Source organism: Polypterus senegalus, chromosome 17 (assembly GCF_016835505.1).
Source record: "Polypterus senegalus isolate Bchr_013 chromosome 17, ASM1683550v1, whole genome shotgun sequence".
NCBI lineage: Eukaryota > Metazoa > Chordata > Cladistia > Polypteriformes > Polypteridae > Polypterus > Polypterus senegalus.
In genome coordinates this window covers 74,861,383-74,880,369 of record NC_053170.1, presented here as the reverse complement: position 1 = coordinate 74,880,369, position 18,987 = coordinate 74,861,383, and the positions used below count along the sequence as shown (strand labels likewise).

Sequence of the window (18,987 nt, the reverse complement as noted above, 5' to 3'; positions counted from 1 at the left end):
AAAGTACATGTTGGTTCCAGGCAAAATGTTCTTTATGGTGTATGTTTTTTCCCTTCTTTCTGACACCTCAGTAAAATAAATAAATAAAATGTTAAAATTTATACGTGGCTTCTAACTATACCTAAAAAACAAAAGAGGGATAGTAGTTCTACTTCTCCTGTTCTTCAATAGGTGTATCAATGTTCTGGTTTGTGCTCTGAGCAGAACTATTAAACAAGAGTCCAACATTTTAACAATACATGGAAGGCCAGGATTTGACTCCTGCCTGCAGCAAGAGTTATTAAATAAATGTTGAAAGTATAAAGAGATGTACTGTATAATTAGCAGCTATGGTTGACTCTAAATATACACTTGAAACCATTTTACTATGTTGTACATGTGAATATTTTATGCAAAGGATGTTAAGTATATTTTGCTCTATTGATGTCTTGCATGTGCCATTGTGAGAAGGCATGGTACATGCCTTATTTCCATACTAATACAGAGACAGAGAAGCACTACATTATCCCCATGCAGACACAGGGAGAACATGCAAATTCCACATAGGGAAGACCCAGGACGCAAACAAAGGTCTCCTTTCTGCGAGGCAGCAGCACTACCACTATGTGACCGTGCTGCCCCGGGTTTTAATGGAACAGCCAGAGTTACAAGAAAAGAAAAAGGATTAAATAACAGATTACATCAGGAATAGAAAACATTTACTAATCTTGCTACAAGAGTACAGCCAGCTACCTGTAAAATGCCCAGTTAATCATAAGACACAGTTAAATTATGGATTCTCAATAGTAAAAACTAGCATTTTAACATCTTTCCACCTTCAGGGTGGAGCTATTACAGTATGTCATCTTAATATGTTCTGCATTTCTGAAATACCTGTGAAGATAGCGTACCTGTTGCCCATGTGAATAAATACCTTCAATTGAATTCTACCATTAGCAGAGATACTTTTTTCCAGCAATTACATCTTCCTGCTGTAAGACAAATTAACTTCAGCGATCACTTGACAGTTTAAACGGTAGGGCACTAACTGAGCATTTAAACAAATAGAGCGGATTCAGGAATATTATATTTAATAGAATATCGAGAGGACTCCAATTTCTCTAGTACTCCGATACTGAAGACTTGATAACAGACGTCAGCATAAATTTCCAATATGGCCATAGTCTTGCTAGATCAAAATTGAAAGGCATACATTAAAAGCATCTTGTACTATATGTCAGCAGAAACAAAAGTACAGCTTAGTAAACTAAAGCTCACAGCTCTAACCAGCACAACACACATATTCAGGTAAATAATAAATATTTCAGAAAACAGGACCAAAATCAACTTAAGCCCATGTGAAATTAAGTGCCTTTCCAGTGAACTGCTTTCATTTACATAATCTTAGCAAGTCAGTGGTGCATTTCCATGAAGCCAGACACCTAAAGCGACATCAGTAGAATTAGTCTGCAACAGACAAGTTAGATTTTGTCTTTAGTCATGATGCAGGCTTTATGTGCATGACAGCTGACAAACAATGAATGTTCATCCAGAATTACACTGTATATGATGTACTGACGAAGAATGAGGAACATTTGTTTTGAACCTCACAAAACAAAGGTTTATTTGTCTGATGTCCCATGTTTATGTGCTAAAATAGAATAGATAAAAAAGAAAAAAAGGGACCAAGACTGGAGCTAAACTCGCCATTCCTATTAACCTGTTGACCCTTCGAACATAACCATCTCCATCAGGTAGCACATTATTGGCTGTCACAAAATGGTGCGAGAAAGACTGCACTTAAAGATCAGCCCTTAGTTGGTCAATCTCACATTGGCAGCGATTTTCAGCCATTTTAATTGACACAGTACATTGACAAGATCAGCAACTCTGGTTGGAAAATCTAACATACCCCATGACTAAAAGTCACGTAATGTACTTGAACTTGTAAATTCAGTTAAATGCTCTAATATGTACTACTGGAATGAAGAAATCTCAACCCTCAATAAAACACTGCTATTTTAATTTAAAACATGGCTTGCATTCTTCAGAACAGTTTACCACCGTCAACACTCAAAAATATATAGAGTTTTAATGATGCTATTACTATAGTAATGACCCCAATGACCAATGAGAATGATAAACCTACCAGATTTGTTGGCTGTCAACCAGTTAAGTGCATAGAATCAGATATAGAGATGGACCTTTTCCTGCACCATAACAAACACTCAGAAATAAACTTGTTTTCCAAGAATAGACTTACTACTTTCCTCTTCCTTTCCCCAGGGCTGGTTATCACTACTATCAGATAAACAGGTTATTGCCCTCCTAGAAGCTATATATGCAATAAACACAAATAATTTTGCCTCATCTAGTTTATCTGTAATAAGATACAGTAGTTATGCAGATATTTTCTTATTTAAATTCTAGTTTAACTGTTATTTGTTTTAATATATTATGGTCTAAATTTATTAGATGCACCTATACTAGAGCATAAAATTGTTTTAACAATAATAGTGTATGTATTTACTACAGTAGTTATGTTACAGGGCTAAATGTTGGTGATCGTGTTAGTGTTGCTGCCTCACAGATCTAGAGTTTAAATACCAGTCAAGGTACCGTCTCTGTGGAGTTTTCACATTCTTTCAGTGCTTATATGGGCTTTTCTGTGGATACTGTGGTTTACCGCTTACATCGAATGAAAGTTGCCTAAACCGACCTTGTGTGAGTGAGTGTAGAAGTTTAGGCAAGGTGGGGTCACGCTAGTAATAGGTCAACAGTTCTGATAAAAAAAAAAAAAAATCGATGGCCAAAAATCTCATCTGCATTTTCTCCACTAATTGCTGCAACAGTCAAACAAATAAAAAGATTATCATCAGTTATCTTACTTGCAAGATTCCTCAACCACTTTAACAAAGACCTATTTGAAGCTAGGTATGCCTCACCCCCACAACGAATACACAGTGCTTGTTTATGATGACAGCAAGCCCAAAAATATCTCATTATTGCTTTAGACAGCCCAGAAACTGCTGCATCACCAGTTCTAACTGTCTGAAAGGAGACTGCCGAGTATTAAACACAGGAATGTGTAGCATAGAATGTTAACTATTGACCCTATTCAGTATTCATCTCAAACTGCAGACTAACATATCAGAGAAACATTAGTTGTCAAATCCTTGTACCTTTTCTGTAATATACATACCTGCACAATCTCCAACATTTCCTCCCTGCTAATATAGCCATTCCCATCCAGGTCATACATGCTGAATGCCCACTTGAGTTTCTGTTCCAGTTTGCCACGGGATGTTACACTTAGTGCAATGATGAACTCCCGGAAATCAATGGTCCCATCATTGTTTGTGTCAAAAGTACGGAAGACATGCTCAGCAAACTTTGAGGCATCGCCATAGGGAAAAAAGTTGGCATAGATCTTCTTGAACTCCTCAACTGTCAGTGTTCCACTAGGGCAGTCCTTTAAAAATCCCTGTGTGAGAACACAAAAGTAAAACTGTAAAGAGGACAGGTCAATAGAAGCCAACATAGGGTTGGGTTGGTAGTACCGAAATTGCATATCACAGTGCATGTTTCCTTTGTGTTGTTGATCAGTTGCATATGTTGTGAAGTTAGTCATTTCAAATTTTACAGTTCATTGACTTAGGTTTTGAGAGTGATGCAAATTCTTCAGGTGTCACCGAGGATATGTTGAGCATCATTTCAGCATCATAATTTGGTTCTTAGGTATCATAGTGCAGTGGTTACTGCTGAATCACTGAACCAGAATATGATGTTCAAATCCTGTCCAGGAACCATTTTGCATGGCCCCCGAACACCCCCCCCAGCCCATATCTTAGTGGGCTTTCTATAGGTATCCTGGCTTTCCTCCCACAACCCAAAAACATGCAGGTTAGCTAGCTGGCAACTCTAAAATGTCATAAGTGAGTGTGGTGTGGCTTGTGATGAACAGCAATTTTATTCAGGGTTACTGGGCAAGGTGTTGACCCCCATGACCTTGAATTATACAGTGAATAGATGTGGGGAGCATGTGCAGTTTTACAAGTGACTGATAAAGAACAAATCATTACAATGGGAGTTAGTTAAGACAACAAGCATCCTATAATGGAACAGCTCTTAAAAACACTGCTTCTGTAACATCTTTCACTGTATTTTGGAGAAACACTTCTAGTTTTTTCCTTTCATATATCATGCAAATTAAACAACTGATTCATTTTGACTGTAGGCCATGATATAGAGAAAATGATATGGAGAGGGAATACACTGCCCACCTTGTACCATTCCTGCAGCTCGTGGTCTGTGAACTCTGTGTTTTCCCGCAGATCTTGCAACATCTCTGGCCGTAGCTTGCTGTTTTGCTTACCCATGGTGTTGCTACTTTATGGAAAGCACAGAATGAGCACCCAGACAGAAGCAAAAGCAGAAGAAGAATGGACCTGCAACACAGTAGCACAAAGGGTTAGCAACCTTTCAAGCAAATAGCTTCAGGTTAGTGGCCTGGGGTAGATGTTCACATAATACTGAGAAGGTTCATTTTATTTCATGAAAACTAAGCATAAGTGCTGCTCAATATATATTCCTAAAGAAGCAGGACAGCACAATCCTTTAGAGCAAACAATGGGATAGTGATGTAGACAAGTCTCTTCTCTTTTGGGGATTCTATTCCATCAAGCTCTAGTTTCCGCAATTAGTCTCTAATAGCTTACCTGCTTAGACTTCTCAAAGCACCCTGAGAACATCATCTTATTCTAATTAGAGGCAATTTGGAAAAGGAAAGGCAGAGATCAAGGGTGAATGAGAAACAGGCTCCAATTAACATCTTTTACACATCAGCTCCCTCCTCCTCACACACAATTAGCCTGCACTTTAAACATACAGAACTATTTAAATATAGGACAACCAGCAGGGCAATTTCAAATCACTGCTCCCACGCAAGAAAAATGTTCTGCTGCTATCTTTTATAGCCTAAAGACCAGAAAAGGAATTTACAACAAATTAAGAAGTTTGTGTAACTGTTAACAGTGAAACAGTCAATGATAGGGCTGGGGTACTAAGTCACCCCAGGTATTTATGTAGCCAGTGACACTTCATGGAACTTGTTGAGAGTAAAATTAAAAAAAAAAAAAAGTTACCACTTATCTAAATATAAATTATATGTCACAGTTGTGTGTCAGTCTTTATCAGACAACCAAAAAAAACGAACAAACAAATAAATAAATAAATAAATAAATAAATAAATAAAAGATGTGCTTGCAACAAAGGGTTTTACATCAACTAGTTCCATATTTAAGAGAGACTTTATTCAGATAAGGGCAGAAAGGTGGCACCGTGGTACAAATGATGACTCACAGTATCAACAACAACAATAACATTTCCAGCGTGGTCCAACTTGCAGCTTCCAGTGTTAAACATCATAGACATGGGGTATTTGTAGTTATTCCAATTTTCCTTCACATCTTATACTTGCAGGTATAGTTTACCAACAATTCTTAATTCAACCAGTACAGACAAGTATGGGTATGTATGCAAGTGTTCTTTAATGAGCTGGTGCTCTATAAAAAAGTTTGGTCTCTGCTTTGTACCGGATGCTGCCATAACTCAAGCTCCTTCTAATCCTGTAATGAACAATAGAAGCATAATAAAAGAATACATAGCTTTTATTGCTAATCAATGACTTAATAAAGAAATTCTAATAAAATAAAAAAGTGTTTTATACGGACTTTTAATAGCTCTCCCTTCCTCAGGTATTATGCCATGGCCTAGATTCTTTGGTTTTTATTCTAAAATTGCATCTTTGCTATCCCAAAAGCAATTATGACATATAGTAAAGGATGTACGTGCAACAAAAAAAACAGCTTGCAGTAATAGTCCAGTATACACAAAACAATCAGGATGTACAGATAGACATGACCATATGCACCACTAGAATAGAATGCATCAGGTCCCCCAGTGATCTTACATGGTCAAAGAATGGTCAGTTCTGGAATGTTACTGGTACTGCACACAAAATGTATTGATAATACTTCTATCAATCATATAAACACCAAATGGATATTGATTGTGCCTGTCAAGTTGGTCTATAATGTAATTTTGGACTTTGTGAAGCTAGATGATTAGGTAGATGTAGCACAGATGGCTGTATGACCAATGCATGTTAATGTCACAGCAACAATGACAGCAATTATGATTGCAGAAAGTCTATCATGCTGGCTGAGACAAATCTTACAGGCTCAGAGTAAAAACTATCACAGAATAGTGTTGGATCTGTATTAAAATTGTAGTACTGGTTTAGAGGTCCAAGGGCTGGTATTGGTATTCAAGTCTTACTTTGTTCCCCAAGCCCGCATCATGTGCATCCCTTGTATGCATCACTCATATAATTTATGAGAAATTAAGATTAAAACAAAAACAAATGAGCATGAGATGCTTAAGAACTAACATTTGCTTCCTGTTCCTAAATTAATGAAATCCTGGTACCATATCATTTTAAAAAATAGGATTTTCTGTACTTTTTCAGTATCAGTATACTGCACCGCCCTATTTGAGACATGAAGCAAAACCACCAGTATCAATATGTTCAACTGACTACAGGCATCTGGGACCCTCCATGTGTCACAGAGTAACCCTCAACCTAAACTTGCAAAGGTGAGAATCCTTCCGTGGTATCCATTGCCATTATCTTGCCTGAAGAAGGGGCCTGAGTTACCTCGAAAGCTTGCATATTGTAATCTTTTTAGTTTGCCAATAAAAGGTGTCATTTTGCTTGGCTTTTCTCTACATTCATAATGGCTAACACGGTACAACACCCTAGTACTAAATGCATTGGTAATTAAAAAGACCTGTGATGCACTGATGACCTGTCCTAGGGTAGCACCATCCTTGTACATCTTTCTCAGACGCTCTATGATCTTGAATTGGATCAGTATAAAAATATGTTATTTAAAAATAAAATTCACTAGTGTCACCTATTCTAGGGTGGGTTCAAACCTTGCAGACAATTTTGTTTGGAAGAGCAGCAGCCCCTTGTGACCCTGAACTGACAGATAGATGGAACAGATCAAGAATAACTTGAAGCAGTATCATTAAGTTGCAAAAACAAATTGCTTCAGTGTCAAGAGGTTACTCTGTACCCAATTCATGATAGAAATCTATATCTATACTGCATACATATTATATCTGTGTGTATGTTCAGTACTGAAGCATACCCTTCATGCAATGCATTTATAGACACATGCACTCTCTACATATCCAGCTGTTAGCTTAAGAACTGAGAGTGGCTTTACTGAAAACTATGTGCTTCCTTAATTATGTGACATAAATTCATACTATCAACACTATATCTGTATTTTTAACCTAGTAATAATGAAAGGTGGAAAACTGCACCATAATGCTTGGCAAAATGGGATTTAATTTACCAAAAGCATCTATGCCTTGAACAAGGAGGATAATGACTTTACTCTATTAAGGACATCAATGTCCCACAAACAATATTTTTTCCATCCATTCACTGAGTGACATTGATGTTCTGAACAACCATTAACTACAACCCTCAAAACACATATCTGATGCAAATTAATTCACCTAAGCGTAGTAACCAACTCTCTGTCTTTTTCGGAAAGCAGGAAAATCATCACTGCTGTACAGCATCTTTAAAGATAATGGAACTTTCTGTTGCCCAAAAATAGGTGTAAACAGAAATCTTAGTTATCGCTTCCCTTGATTCTCCTTGCCTTTTTATTTTTCCATATTTCCCAGCCTTTTTGGAACTTTCAGGCTAAAGTTGGCTGGGTGAAGCTGCTCTTTGAATTCTGCATTGGATCTTCCTTTACTAACCTGTTGATTTTTTTTGTATCTACACCAACCTGGCCACTTGACGACAGATGCTCCAAACTGTCACGTTGATTCTTGTCAAATGGCTAGCAGGCAGTCTGGATGGCTTTCGTTCAGATTGGCGAGTTCCAACTTCATGCAAAATTTTTTTCCTTTAAAAATCCAACTCACAGCCCCAGACTCAACAGAGGAAGCTAACAAGTTCTTCAGTAGCTGCCTTGTCAGACTTCCCAAAGACCAATTAATGGAGAGTCAAAAACCTTAGCGTTGCCTTTTGTCATAATCAAAAATCTGTGCATACATTTGCTCAAAGACGACATGTGCTTTCAGGAAGTGTCTATGAAGCAGGTGGGTGTGTCCTCTTAACAGCAACTGCCCAGATTAGCACCCGATTTAGCTGGGATGTTTGATAATTCTGTTACATTAAAGAGATCAGCTACTTCTTGGCACAGTTAAATTGGTGAAGGAGAAGCATTGTAAGGACACTGGTTTGCAGATTATAGTAAAAATGTGGCAACTTGCCCAATCCAGGAATCCTAAGCGGTTTGACACCTCTGTCCAGATGTAAGCACTTCAAGGAGAGATGGAGAAAGCAAAATATATTAATAACTGTAAAAGAATGTATTATGTTCTAGTACACCATTTTACGAGAATGGACTGGACCAAGCTTATTATTTGTGCCTGAACTGGCTGAGGTGTGAAAGTGGCTTGAAACAAAACAAAACAAAACAAAACAAAAACAAAAAAAACACATCATCAAGAAACAGATGTGTAATTTGCAGAAAATAAAAAACTCAGTCTGTGCCAATTGTTTATTAATACCCTCCAGAAATCATGCAATTTCTATCAAGAGAAAACGTGGCTAAAATGCAAAGAGACACAAGGATATAATCTATAAAGCAATCATTTATTTATACAGACAAGTAATCAATTCAAGCAAAATATAAAAGAAACAGAGGATACAATGTAACTAACTAATTCTCTTTCTGGACCCCGGAGTCTCTAATGTGAGGGAGATGATCTTTGAAAGGAGGATGTGAAAATACTAGTATTACTAATTCAATGCATCCTGACATTTTAATAAAATGACAGTCCTCAGTGTGTTATCAATCTTACCCTTGAACAGAGATATAACCACAGGTTAGCTCCAAAGGTTGCTATACTATACCCATCTGAACACAATTTTTCAGTTACCCTGCTGACAGGGTAGAGTCTCCAATTGAGTACTACACCATATGAATACGAAATAGTCGGAACTACACAGCTGCAAGGCTTCATCTTTATATGTAAAAAAACAGTCAACCGATTATCACAAAAATATAGGCATAAAAAAAAAAAAAAAAGTTCCAAATCATTTGGAAATAGCCACTAGGCCATTTGCTGACTGTAAACCACAATTTTTCAAGTTTAATCCCCATTGTTTCCCAGAGTGAAAATCCCTGAATTACAGCCCTGAATAGAAAAAAGAAAAACAATGCTAGAGAAATGTTAAAAAAAAATCTTTATTAAAACAAACGTTCAAATGAGGACTGAATATGCTACTCAGCCCTAAATAAGACGACTGCTATGACCATGTGCCATGATGTCACACAGATGTGTACATGTCAATCATGCCACATGCTGTCATAACTCTAAAAAGCTTAATGATATCATCAATATGTGTAAACATTGTAGGAATTAAAACCAAATATGAAACAAAATAAAATGTGACAGTAACTTTTTAAAATGAGGCTGTAACTTATATTCAACTAATCAGCTTTAAAATTTCCCTCTTATATCAAAAAGCAAGGAGTCTATGCACAGTCACATACCATTACACATTATTTAACAGTATAAAAATACAAATGTTTTTATCTTTTTCAAGCTTACAGGATTTGGTATGTATTTTTGTAACAGGGATTTTGCAAGCCTTTCCCTGAAGTTCCTGCTTTACGATATCAGAGGATAACTTTAAAGTTCATACTGAAAGTAAATGACTGTCCAGGATTAACAATTCTGATATAGCTTCAGGAACAACAGACACCAGTGCAAATCAGACTCAAAAAGCCTGAAAGATCTGTAGAGCTGCAGATTTTGCATTTCACCCAAACAGTACAGTCCCTGCTTTCAAAGACAGCAATCTGCTGCACTCCTTAACAGCCACTAAGGATTTAATTTTTAATACCATCACTTTGTTTTTAGATATCTGCACACCATATCAGTGTTCTATTGTTATGACACCAATATGACAAAGCACAATTGTTAAATGTCTTTTTTTCATACTTTATCTTTAGAAGTAAAATTCTGACTTTTCTGATATTGGTGCCTCAGAATTAGACATAATGTTAGATATTCCAAATTCATTCTTACTGCCATAAAAGTCTAAATGTCTAGACTCTCAAAATCGTTTACTTTATGGTACTGCCCATGAAAAACATATCAGCTGCTGGAGGAAAGAGAGAAAGCTGAGCAAAACTAAGTGTCAAGGCAAGTGGAGCACTCTTAACAGCTGCAGTGATCCAGGGGATAAGATGCCAATCAGCTCAGAAAAAAGTCATTTCTGTAACTATGCTTTATACAGAAATAGAATATATCAAATACCAAGCACTTTGGGTAAATTGGATCCCTTCAGGCCCATCTGAGGTACAATGCCACCTTTTACTTCTATTATTTAGGTTACATAAACCATTAGGACACTATTCTTTCCATATATGAACACTATCAATTGTTGCAGAATGATAAAGAGTGTTTTAAATAGCATTAAGTCATACCCAATACCTCTTTCTTACCCAGTAGTTCAGTGAACTGTATAAATCAGAGAACCCATTTCAAAATGGTTTATCATGTACATTGAAACAATAACAGGAAAAATGTTGTGTAGGATATCACAACATATTTTTCATAGCATCATCATAACCCATCTAGTGTTAATCTAAATAATGTTATTAGATTGGGAATAATTGTATATCCAATACTATCTGACAGATAAGCAAATATTTTTCCTTAAAACAGTGTGGGTCAAAGCCCAGAGAAGCATTGCTTAATCAGTCAATTGTTAAATCATACATACACACCCATGATTCCACAAAAAAAGACTTAAACAGTGAAGTCACTGAAACAAATGAGAAATGGAAGAAAAACAATCTGAAAAAAACTGTTGCATTTCAATTTTTATAAACTACTAATTGTATTAACTGGTGGACATATTTACATTAAACAACCTTAAATAAATTGCAAAATATGTACTTCAAATCTAACTTTGTGAATCACTTACTGCATATTACAAAGCATAAAACACACTCTAGAATGTAGTGAACACAAGAGTATGAACTATATTATCAGAGTAAAATATTCAAAATAAACATCATAATATCTTCCTTAAGCACCCTAATGCAAGACATCAGTTTTCTGGTCTGCTACATGCCACCCAGAGACTCAAACAGATAAGCTTTAACTTACAGCTGAATTTAGCCCCACTAAGGGTCAAGGCCTTCTGGCAGGACAGACCACATGAGGGAAGGTGACTTGAGTCCGTGTCACATGTGAAGTCAGTGGCAGAGTGATGATCTGAACCACCCTTAAATCTCTAGACCAAAAGCTTTCAAGTAAGAGCTTTCTCTCTTGCTATGGATGGCAGACTACACTGGTCTTACGTAAACTCTAGTGGCTGTAAAGAGGTATGATAGCAGATTATCCTCAGAGATATACAAGCAAGATTAAACTATCTAAACCCTTTTTCAAAATACAGTGCCAGGAGTAGTGTGCAGCACACAGAAAGAGCCACTGAGATAATGCAGTACTCAAGAACGTCAAGGGCTAAACAGACTCTGATCAAAGTTGCAAACTGAAAGTTACTACCAAGTTCAAATTTTTTCATCTGCAGTTTAGATGCTGCAGAGATGAGGCCTGGAGACACTCCCCGAAAACAGTGTACAATACATCACGGTTTACTTCGCTGTTCAGTATATTCTAGGGCTATATCCCACTTGGGTGCAGCTTCTGTCAACCATGGAGTCACATTCACTACAATTACCTCTTGTCATAAAAAAACAGCTGCAGACCTGGCTTCAGTTTGCAGACCATCTTTTCATTGTATGAAGTTTGTCAATTGTCACTGTGTTTGTTTGGGTTTTATCCATGTATTCCAGTTTCCTCTTATTATCACAAATACATACACATTCAATGATTCTAAATTGACCTGGCATGAGCAAATATGAATAAATGTGTGAGTGTTCCCTGCAATGAAGGGGTTGTGTCCCAGTGTAGGATGCTGTAGGGATGTGCTCTGGTTCTTCACAAGCCTACAGCAGAAGTAGTGGGTGTGGATGGAAAATGGATGTAGAATAATACATTAACTGAACAAGGAACTCATAGTTTCCTATGTCATGGCTACACTTGTGGATTAGGTACAGTTGATTGATTCATCACATGTATTTATTTCCATTATGCTAGGAGACCCAAGCACTGTATTAAACTTGCCACTAGGAAGGAATCAAAGTACAGGTGATGTTAGTTGCTTTGTGATATTACCTAGAAATTAAGCGGATCAGTCCTCACCGCATGCCAGTAGATACTATAAAAGTGCTGGATTAATTATCAACATGGACAAATCACTAAAATGTCAACATTTAATTAATCAAACAGTATAGCATGTATTATGCAAAAAATCTAAAATTGCTGGGACATCCCACAACTACCGTAGGATGAGCATCCATCAACAAAACACAGTGCGTTTTCATATTTCTGGAACTGTTAGAGGATACTCAGCTAGAGGAAAAGGTGAAATTACACTTCATACAAACAAAGGCATAACTGTATGAACCTAAATTAGTTCTAGCCATAAGAGTCTTTTGGTAGTTTCTGTATAAAGCAACAAAAACTGACTGAAATGCAAGTGCAAATTAAACCAAATCCACATAGAAAACTACTTATCTGAAACTACTGCATTCTTTTCTTTTTCTGTTTATCCAGTTAAGATTTGCAATGATGCAGAAGTTTATCTCTGCAGCAAAATTCTCAAGGCAGAAATTACTGCCAGAGTATATACCAGTCTGGCACATGGCAAAGGAAAAGACCAGGTAACTTGGTAAGTCATCTCTGGGGAAGTATGAGGAAAGCAGGAAAATTATGTACATACAACTCCTCAGCCTGGAACGAAGCAGTGGCCTAACAACACTCACTGCTGCACCACTCTGCCTTCCCTTTAAGGATGCAGTTATTTAATAGACTTTTTAATCTAAAATTCCATTTCTACTCCCTCTTCCCAGAAGCAATCTGTGATTTTATAAGAACAAAGAAAAGTGTATTAAAACAGGCTATTTAGCCTTACAAACTGTCAATCTCCTTTCACCTTTTTCAGAAATATTATGGTAAGATATGAGGGTCCTAAAAATAACACAAACTACTGTTCTGTCTAGTTGCTTATTCCAAGTACCTATTGTGTTATGTGTCAGGAAATTACATATTGTGATCTGTTTACAACATGTACCTAGCCAAGTTCTCACCAGTGCTTTTCTTAAAGCAAACATTTTACAACAGTGATTTCACAGCACTTATGGAAAACAACTATAGCTCTATTACAAGTGTTTCTACCTCTTCAACAAATCAGTATACAAAACAAACTTTCTATACAGTATCTATATCCCAAAGTCTCACTGTCACAGGCCTGATTGCACCAGGATTGCTCATTATCTGAGGACTGCCCTCAATTAGTACAATAGTTTCCAGATATTACTTTCACTGATAAGCAACAGTTTAACTCCTTCCTTCCAAAATAAACCCAGAATGCATAGAGGAAAAACCTGCACCATCTACCAATGCATTTTGCCAATGGTTTCCATAGCAAAAATGAGACTTGAGGGTGTAAGCCCAGAAGGACTTCAAACATAAAACAATTAACAACTTGGCTGGGTTTCTATTGTGTTTTAAAGTTTAAAATACACAGATTATTGAAATTTCAGTGATTTTAAAGTCAAGGTGGGACTGCAAAAGTGTAGTAAAGATGGTGGTTGTTTTAACGGATAATGTGACCTGGAAGCCAAAAATATATTTCCACCCATCCTTTCTTTAACTAAACCTAAAACATGTTATTCTTCCTTAAATTTTGTGACTTATTTTTTTCCTCATAATAGATACATGTGTATTGAATATTTAACATAAAATGGTTCTGCACTGAGGAACCAAGCACAATTCAAAAAGTAAAAATTTCTTTTCTGTTTTAAAACATCCCAATATTTAGAGTATCTGATTCATTAGGTACACAGGTAGTGGCTACACTCCCTGTTGCAACAACCATATACACTGCCACTCTGGATTCACCTTGTAGAGTCTTTATGGCTACAGTTAATATTTAATCTTTTGATCAGAGGCTAGTTTCTATCTTGTCAAGAACTTCTGCTTTAGTTAACTTTCTCTTTACTATTTTTATACACATTGAATTGTTCAAAGACATCTATTTTATTTTCAACACAATTTTTAAAAAATGAGCTCATGTTCAAAGTAGTTTCTTCTGAATATTTAATGGGCTAGGCACAGTATTTAAAAGTGTTACCTCACTGAATTTAATTTCCAGTCCAGCCGCCATCTGTGCTCTGTTTGCACGTTTTCCCCATGTCTACATGGGGTTTCTCCAGGTAGTTTGGTTTCCAACTAAAATTCTAAAAATGTGCAGATTCAATTAAGACTCTAAATTGTCCCATTATGGGTGTGGTATGTGGTAACAATTATATCCCGTACAGGACTATGTCCTGATTTGTAACCGACACTGATAAAAACAGGCATTTCCTTCAATTTAAAAAGTGAGGTCAGAAAATTGATAAAAAAAAAAATGTGTAATATAATATTTTTCAAAATAGTTAATTTTTTGAGGAATACAAGCAGAGGTTAATGGGTTCATTCAGCAGAAGAGCAGGAAATGATTTATTGGCCACAACTATTCTTGCTCACCTCAAATCCATTTCTGCTAAAGTAAAAATCAAAAGTATATAACCTAATCAGAGGACAAATCTACTTGTGGCATCCAAAGAAATTTCAATGTACAGCATGCTGCTAAATAAAGTTATATGATGCACATTTACTCTGCATCCATCAATAGATAACAGATAGAGGAGCATAGGTCATTTAATTGTGCAAAGATTTCAGTTAAAATCAGAAATTTCAATGGCTCTCTAGAACCAAGGTTGAATACTCCTGCCTTTCTGAACACTACATACTTTATATTTGACATTTTCTGTTTATTATGTGTTTTGATTATATAACCTATGGTAATCTTATTTAGCCCCTTACACTGCAATGTTAAGTCAAAGTCTGTTAACAGAACTAAATAAAACAGAGAATGACTGCGTGAACGAGAAACCTACTAAGTCTACATAAACAAACAATTGGAAAATGAAACTTCTTGGAACACAAATTACACACAACAGTTCAAAAGGACTAACAAGTAAGTACATCCATAAATGAGCAGGTTAAATTGTAAATAGCTTCTGACAAGGAGGCAGATCCTGAGGACACATTAAGCAAGAACTGCATGGTTAATGTGTCAAAAACGTAGTGTGTAAGAAGAACAATATTTTATCATCTGCACAAGCCAAAGAAGACAAAAGAGCCAAGAGAGTGTAAATGGTATTCTGAAGAGGAATACTATTTTAGAAAAGTGTCTGCCCATAAACCAAGGCCATTATTCCAATACTCAAAGGAAAAAAAAAAAAAGCCCCACCGATTTCAAAATGCTAAATAAATGTGCTAGAGCCTGTGTGTGCACTTTTTGATGATATCAACTTTACTGGAGGAAATACACAGATGTAGTAGACTTCAAAAGATTCTTCTCTTGCTGCTGCTCATATATTTATAAATCAATCTATGCCTATTCATTGTTAATTTGAATACTTAATGGGAGAAACAAATGTTACGTCAATTATGAAATTAAGTTCAGTGCAACTGCAGTGCAAAGAAAAATTAACAGCCTTCTGTATACCAATCTAAATTCTATTTGTAAATTTCAACAAATTACCCATTTAAAATGTCACACACCATGAACTTGGATTAAATTCAAACTATCAACCAGAGCTTATATTTCAGCATTTTGAGTAGTGTTCCCAGATCCTCAGCTGTCATCATGTCATTCGTTTGTTGTCCCATTTAATGCCAACTACATTTTATATGTCCCAAAAATTAAAATGTACCGATAATCATATTGCAATTAAGAATGTTAATTTGAAACACTGTGCAAATCTTTAGGACTAAGAAACTAAATTCTAAAAGCATTTTCTCATCATACATTGTATTATTTAACATATTTAGAGAAGCTGAAAAGCCTGCATTAAACTTCCACAGGTTAGGATAACAGCTTTTAATCACCCTGCCATTTGTACTACACTCAAAAAACATCAAAAGGTGCTAATATTTAATTTATTATGATTTGACCAAAGCCTAAAATTGAGGTAGTCTTTAAGATCTTCTTCATTATCATCATAAATGAGGATTACTGATTAGAAATTAATGGTAGCTTCATTTTACAACTAACGAAAAATATCAACATTTACTGATAGTCTACAAAAAAATTACTGAACTGAATGAATAAGGTGAAAAGTATTTCTGAACTTAGTAACTACTGAAACAGAATTTTGAATGTCTCCTATTCACTCAAAATTGCCTTTATCTCCTTAAATAATCCTAATGAACAATTTTGTAGTCTACCATGAGCTCAGATTTTAGGCAAACTGAATTGTAAGCACATGTGTAGAACGACAAAGAATCCTGAAGATTTTTGTAAGAAAAAAAAAAAAGAATTTAATCTTAGCTCACAATTCCACCACTCAAAAACAAAAGATAAACTATTTCTGAATATCATATCCATATTACTATATCTAGTTATATTTGGTTATTTAAAAATAGAGACGTTATCATTTTAAAATACAGTACCTTTTTGTATGCTGCACAAATAATTCCATAACACAAGCACTGCCGTCACTTTCCACAACTATTTTTCCTATGTTTATATTGTAGTTGGTACATTAACTTGTTGATATGAATGCCTCCCATGTAAACACCCAAAAGGAAATACATAAATAGTTCACTGCGACAGGATGTGTAATGTAGACGACGCTGAAATCCTGTAAGGGACGCGTCGCTATTCCTTCGCCATCAGCATCCTCTCTCTAATATGATTTCATTCATATGAAGTTGCCACTAACGGCTCGCGCTCCATCTCAAGTCACGTGGGCGCCGTCAAGCAGAAAGCCGCTGGACTCTTGTACAGCGCCACAACCCACAACATGGTTACGTTTTCACTTGTTTACAACTATTCGAAATTTACTATCTAAAATTAACCAACACAATGGAATTGCTTGATTATTTGGCCAGTCTTTTATATTTTACAAATTCAGCCTCTCAACGTCATGTCACCTATTAAGAGAAAAGCATGAAGTCTGCGATGCAGACCAAATTAATAACGGAATGAGTCGAGTCCAGTCCGTTAGCAGCTACGGGCGCGAGAAGTGGGATGGAAGTACTGCATAATTTCTCAGGCTTTACCAAATCTGCGTTTGCGAATTTGTGCAAAATTAGAGTCAAAGTTTTTAAACAGTGTAACAGTGGCATTCGTTATTTTCACTCTATGCAGAAACTAACTGCTGTCGAATAACTGATAAAAATATGTATGAATTAACGTTATGATTGTTTTAACTTAAATTTGTGACATGTGTAATTAGTTACGGTGTATATATTCTCTGCCATCTGAAACTTTATACTCGTAACCAAAGCATAACGTGAGACACCGGCTCAAAAAGAGGCTTCTATTAAAGGTCCCTTTGTGCAACCTTGCCTCGTGTATGGGCTCTCCCTTGGGCAGAGCCGCTTCTCGCTTGCTGGTTCGGCTATTTCACTGCGGGTTAATGTGTGCGGAGTAAATCGTGCGCATCTTTAACACACTTGTACCTGCTCGCAGCGATTTACAGTGTTTTATCGGAGCACCCGTTGATTATCCTTTCTTACACTCTGCTTTTCAGCTTATGGGGTAGTCAGGTTACGAGCCGCTAAGTAGGGTAGCGCAGTGGCGGGGCGCTGCGGACTGCGATATAGAATGCATCGAAGCGCATACAAGTGTTACACAAATATCATAGGCGACATACTACGATAATGACTGTAGATTAGCATTTAGCTTGTCTGTTCTGAGTGTGCGTAAAACATCTCCTCGTGTATCTTGGCAAAAGATATAAAAGGTTTGTTGTTAAAGCAAATCTCTAGTGCCCGGATAAAAAAAAAAAACGGTACAACGATGAACAAAGCTACGTAGCAATGTTCCAGATCACTCGTGTCGTCTGCCCCATACAAAAAGGGCGGTGATGCACATCGTCTGCCTTCCCGAAAAACAAACATGTATCACCTGCGGAAGCTGCAAAACATACTCGGAAGTTTCAGGCACTCCCCTTACCTGTGAACTATCAGCGGCGGGCCGCTCCGTCCAGCATGCTGCAGATTTTTTTTACCGTGCCGCCGTCTTTTCAGTGCAAGGAAGGAAGAAGATGCTAGTCTTGTGTTCGTCGAGATTTAAAGCGCCCAGGAGAGGGGGAGGCTAACGATTACGTAGCACTTCGTGCTTTCTATCTGTCGGCTCTGTGCTTAAGGCTCGCCCAGGATTTGGTAAGCCGAGTTACAGAAGGCGCCCTTCTACTGCGATTGGCAAAGCTACGACCTGGATGAGGGGTTTTAATTCTTGGCGCGGCTTCCTTTCACCCCCGCCCGTACTTGTACTTAGGCGCGCTTAGTTCAGCCCTGCGTTCTTTCAGCATTTGAATGAATGGACAAAAAATGAATGAATTGTGGCCGCGGGGGTTGTCTTTGAATTTGAAAAGGCTGAAGTCTTTCAAAAATACTCTTTTGAAAATAACTAATCGTAACATTTTCAAAAACCTCTTAAGAGAATAAAAAAGGAGCAAGAAGACATGAAAAACTGCACATATTAGTAAGTATTCCATGCAATCAATCGCTATCGTAAAAGAATCGCAACTAGCATGATATAATGAATCTAAAATAATAAAACTGTTAATTTGTGAATCATTTAACGGAAATTCCCACAAAACATATTTTTTTGCAATTAACAGACTGTTCCCCGGTCACCGTAAATCTGTATGACTACACAAGTGTTCATGTGTGATCAGTAAAAATAAGACCCACATGGATAGCTTTACC

The 18,987-nt window shown here is 36.7% G+C and overlaps 1 protein-coding gene across 2 annotated transcripts in view; it reads right to left on the bottom strand.

The window, feature by feature from the left end:
* Nucleotides 1–18,507, bottom strand: part of LOC120518119 (hippocalcin-like protein 1) — a 39,950-nt gene extending 21,443 nt beyond the window's left edge. Inside the window, exons 1-3 of one of the 2 annotated variants that reach the window (XM_039740723.1) lie at nucleotides 18,230–18,507; nucleotides 4,263–4,427; nucleotides 3,182–3,463 (exon numbers count right to left, since the gene is read on the bottom strand). In XM_039740723.1, the coding sequence (XP_039596657.1) occupies nucleotides 3,182–3,463; nucleotides 4,263–4,358 (378 nt within the window). In that variant the 5' untranslated portion in view covers nucleotides 4,359–4,427; nucleotides 18,230–18,507. Of the gene's footprint in view, nucleotides 1–3,181; nucleotides 3,464–4,262; nucleotides 4,428–16,719; nucleotides 16,852–18,229 lie in introns of those variants that run through there. The other variant, XM_039740724.1, reaches the window with a different exon arrangement.
* Nucleotides 18,508–18,987: the final 480 nt, after the last annotated feature.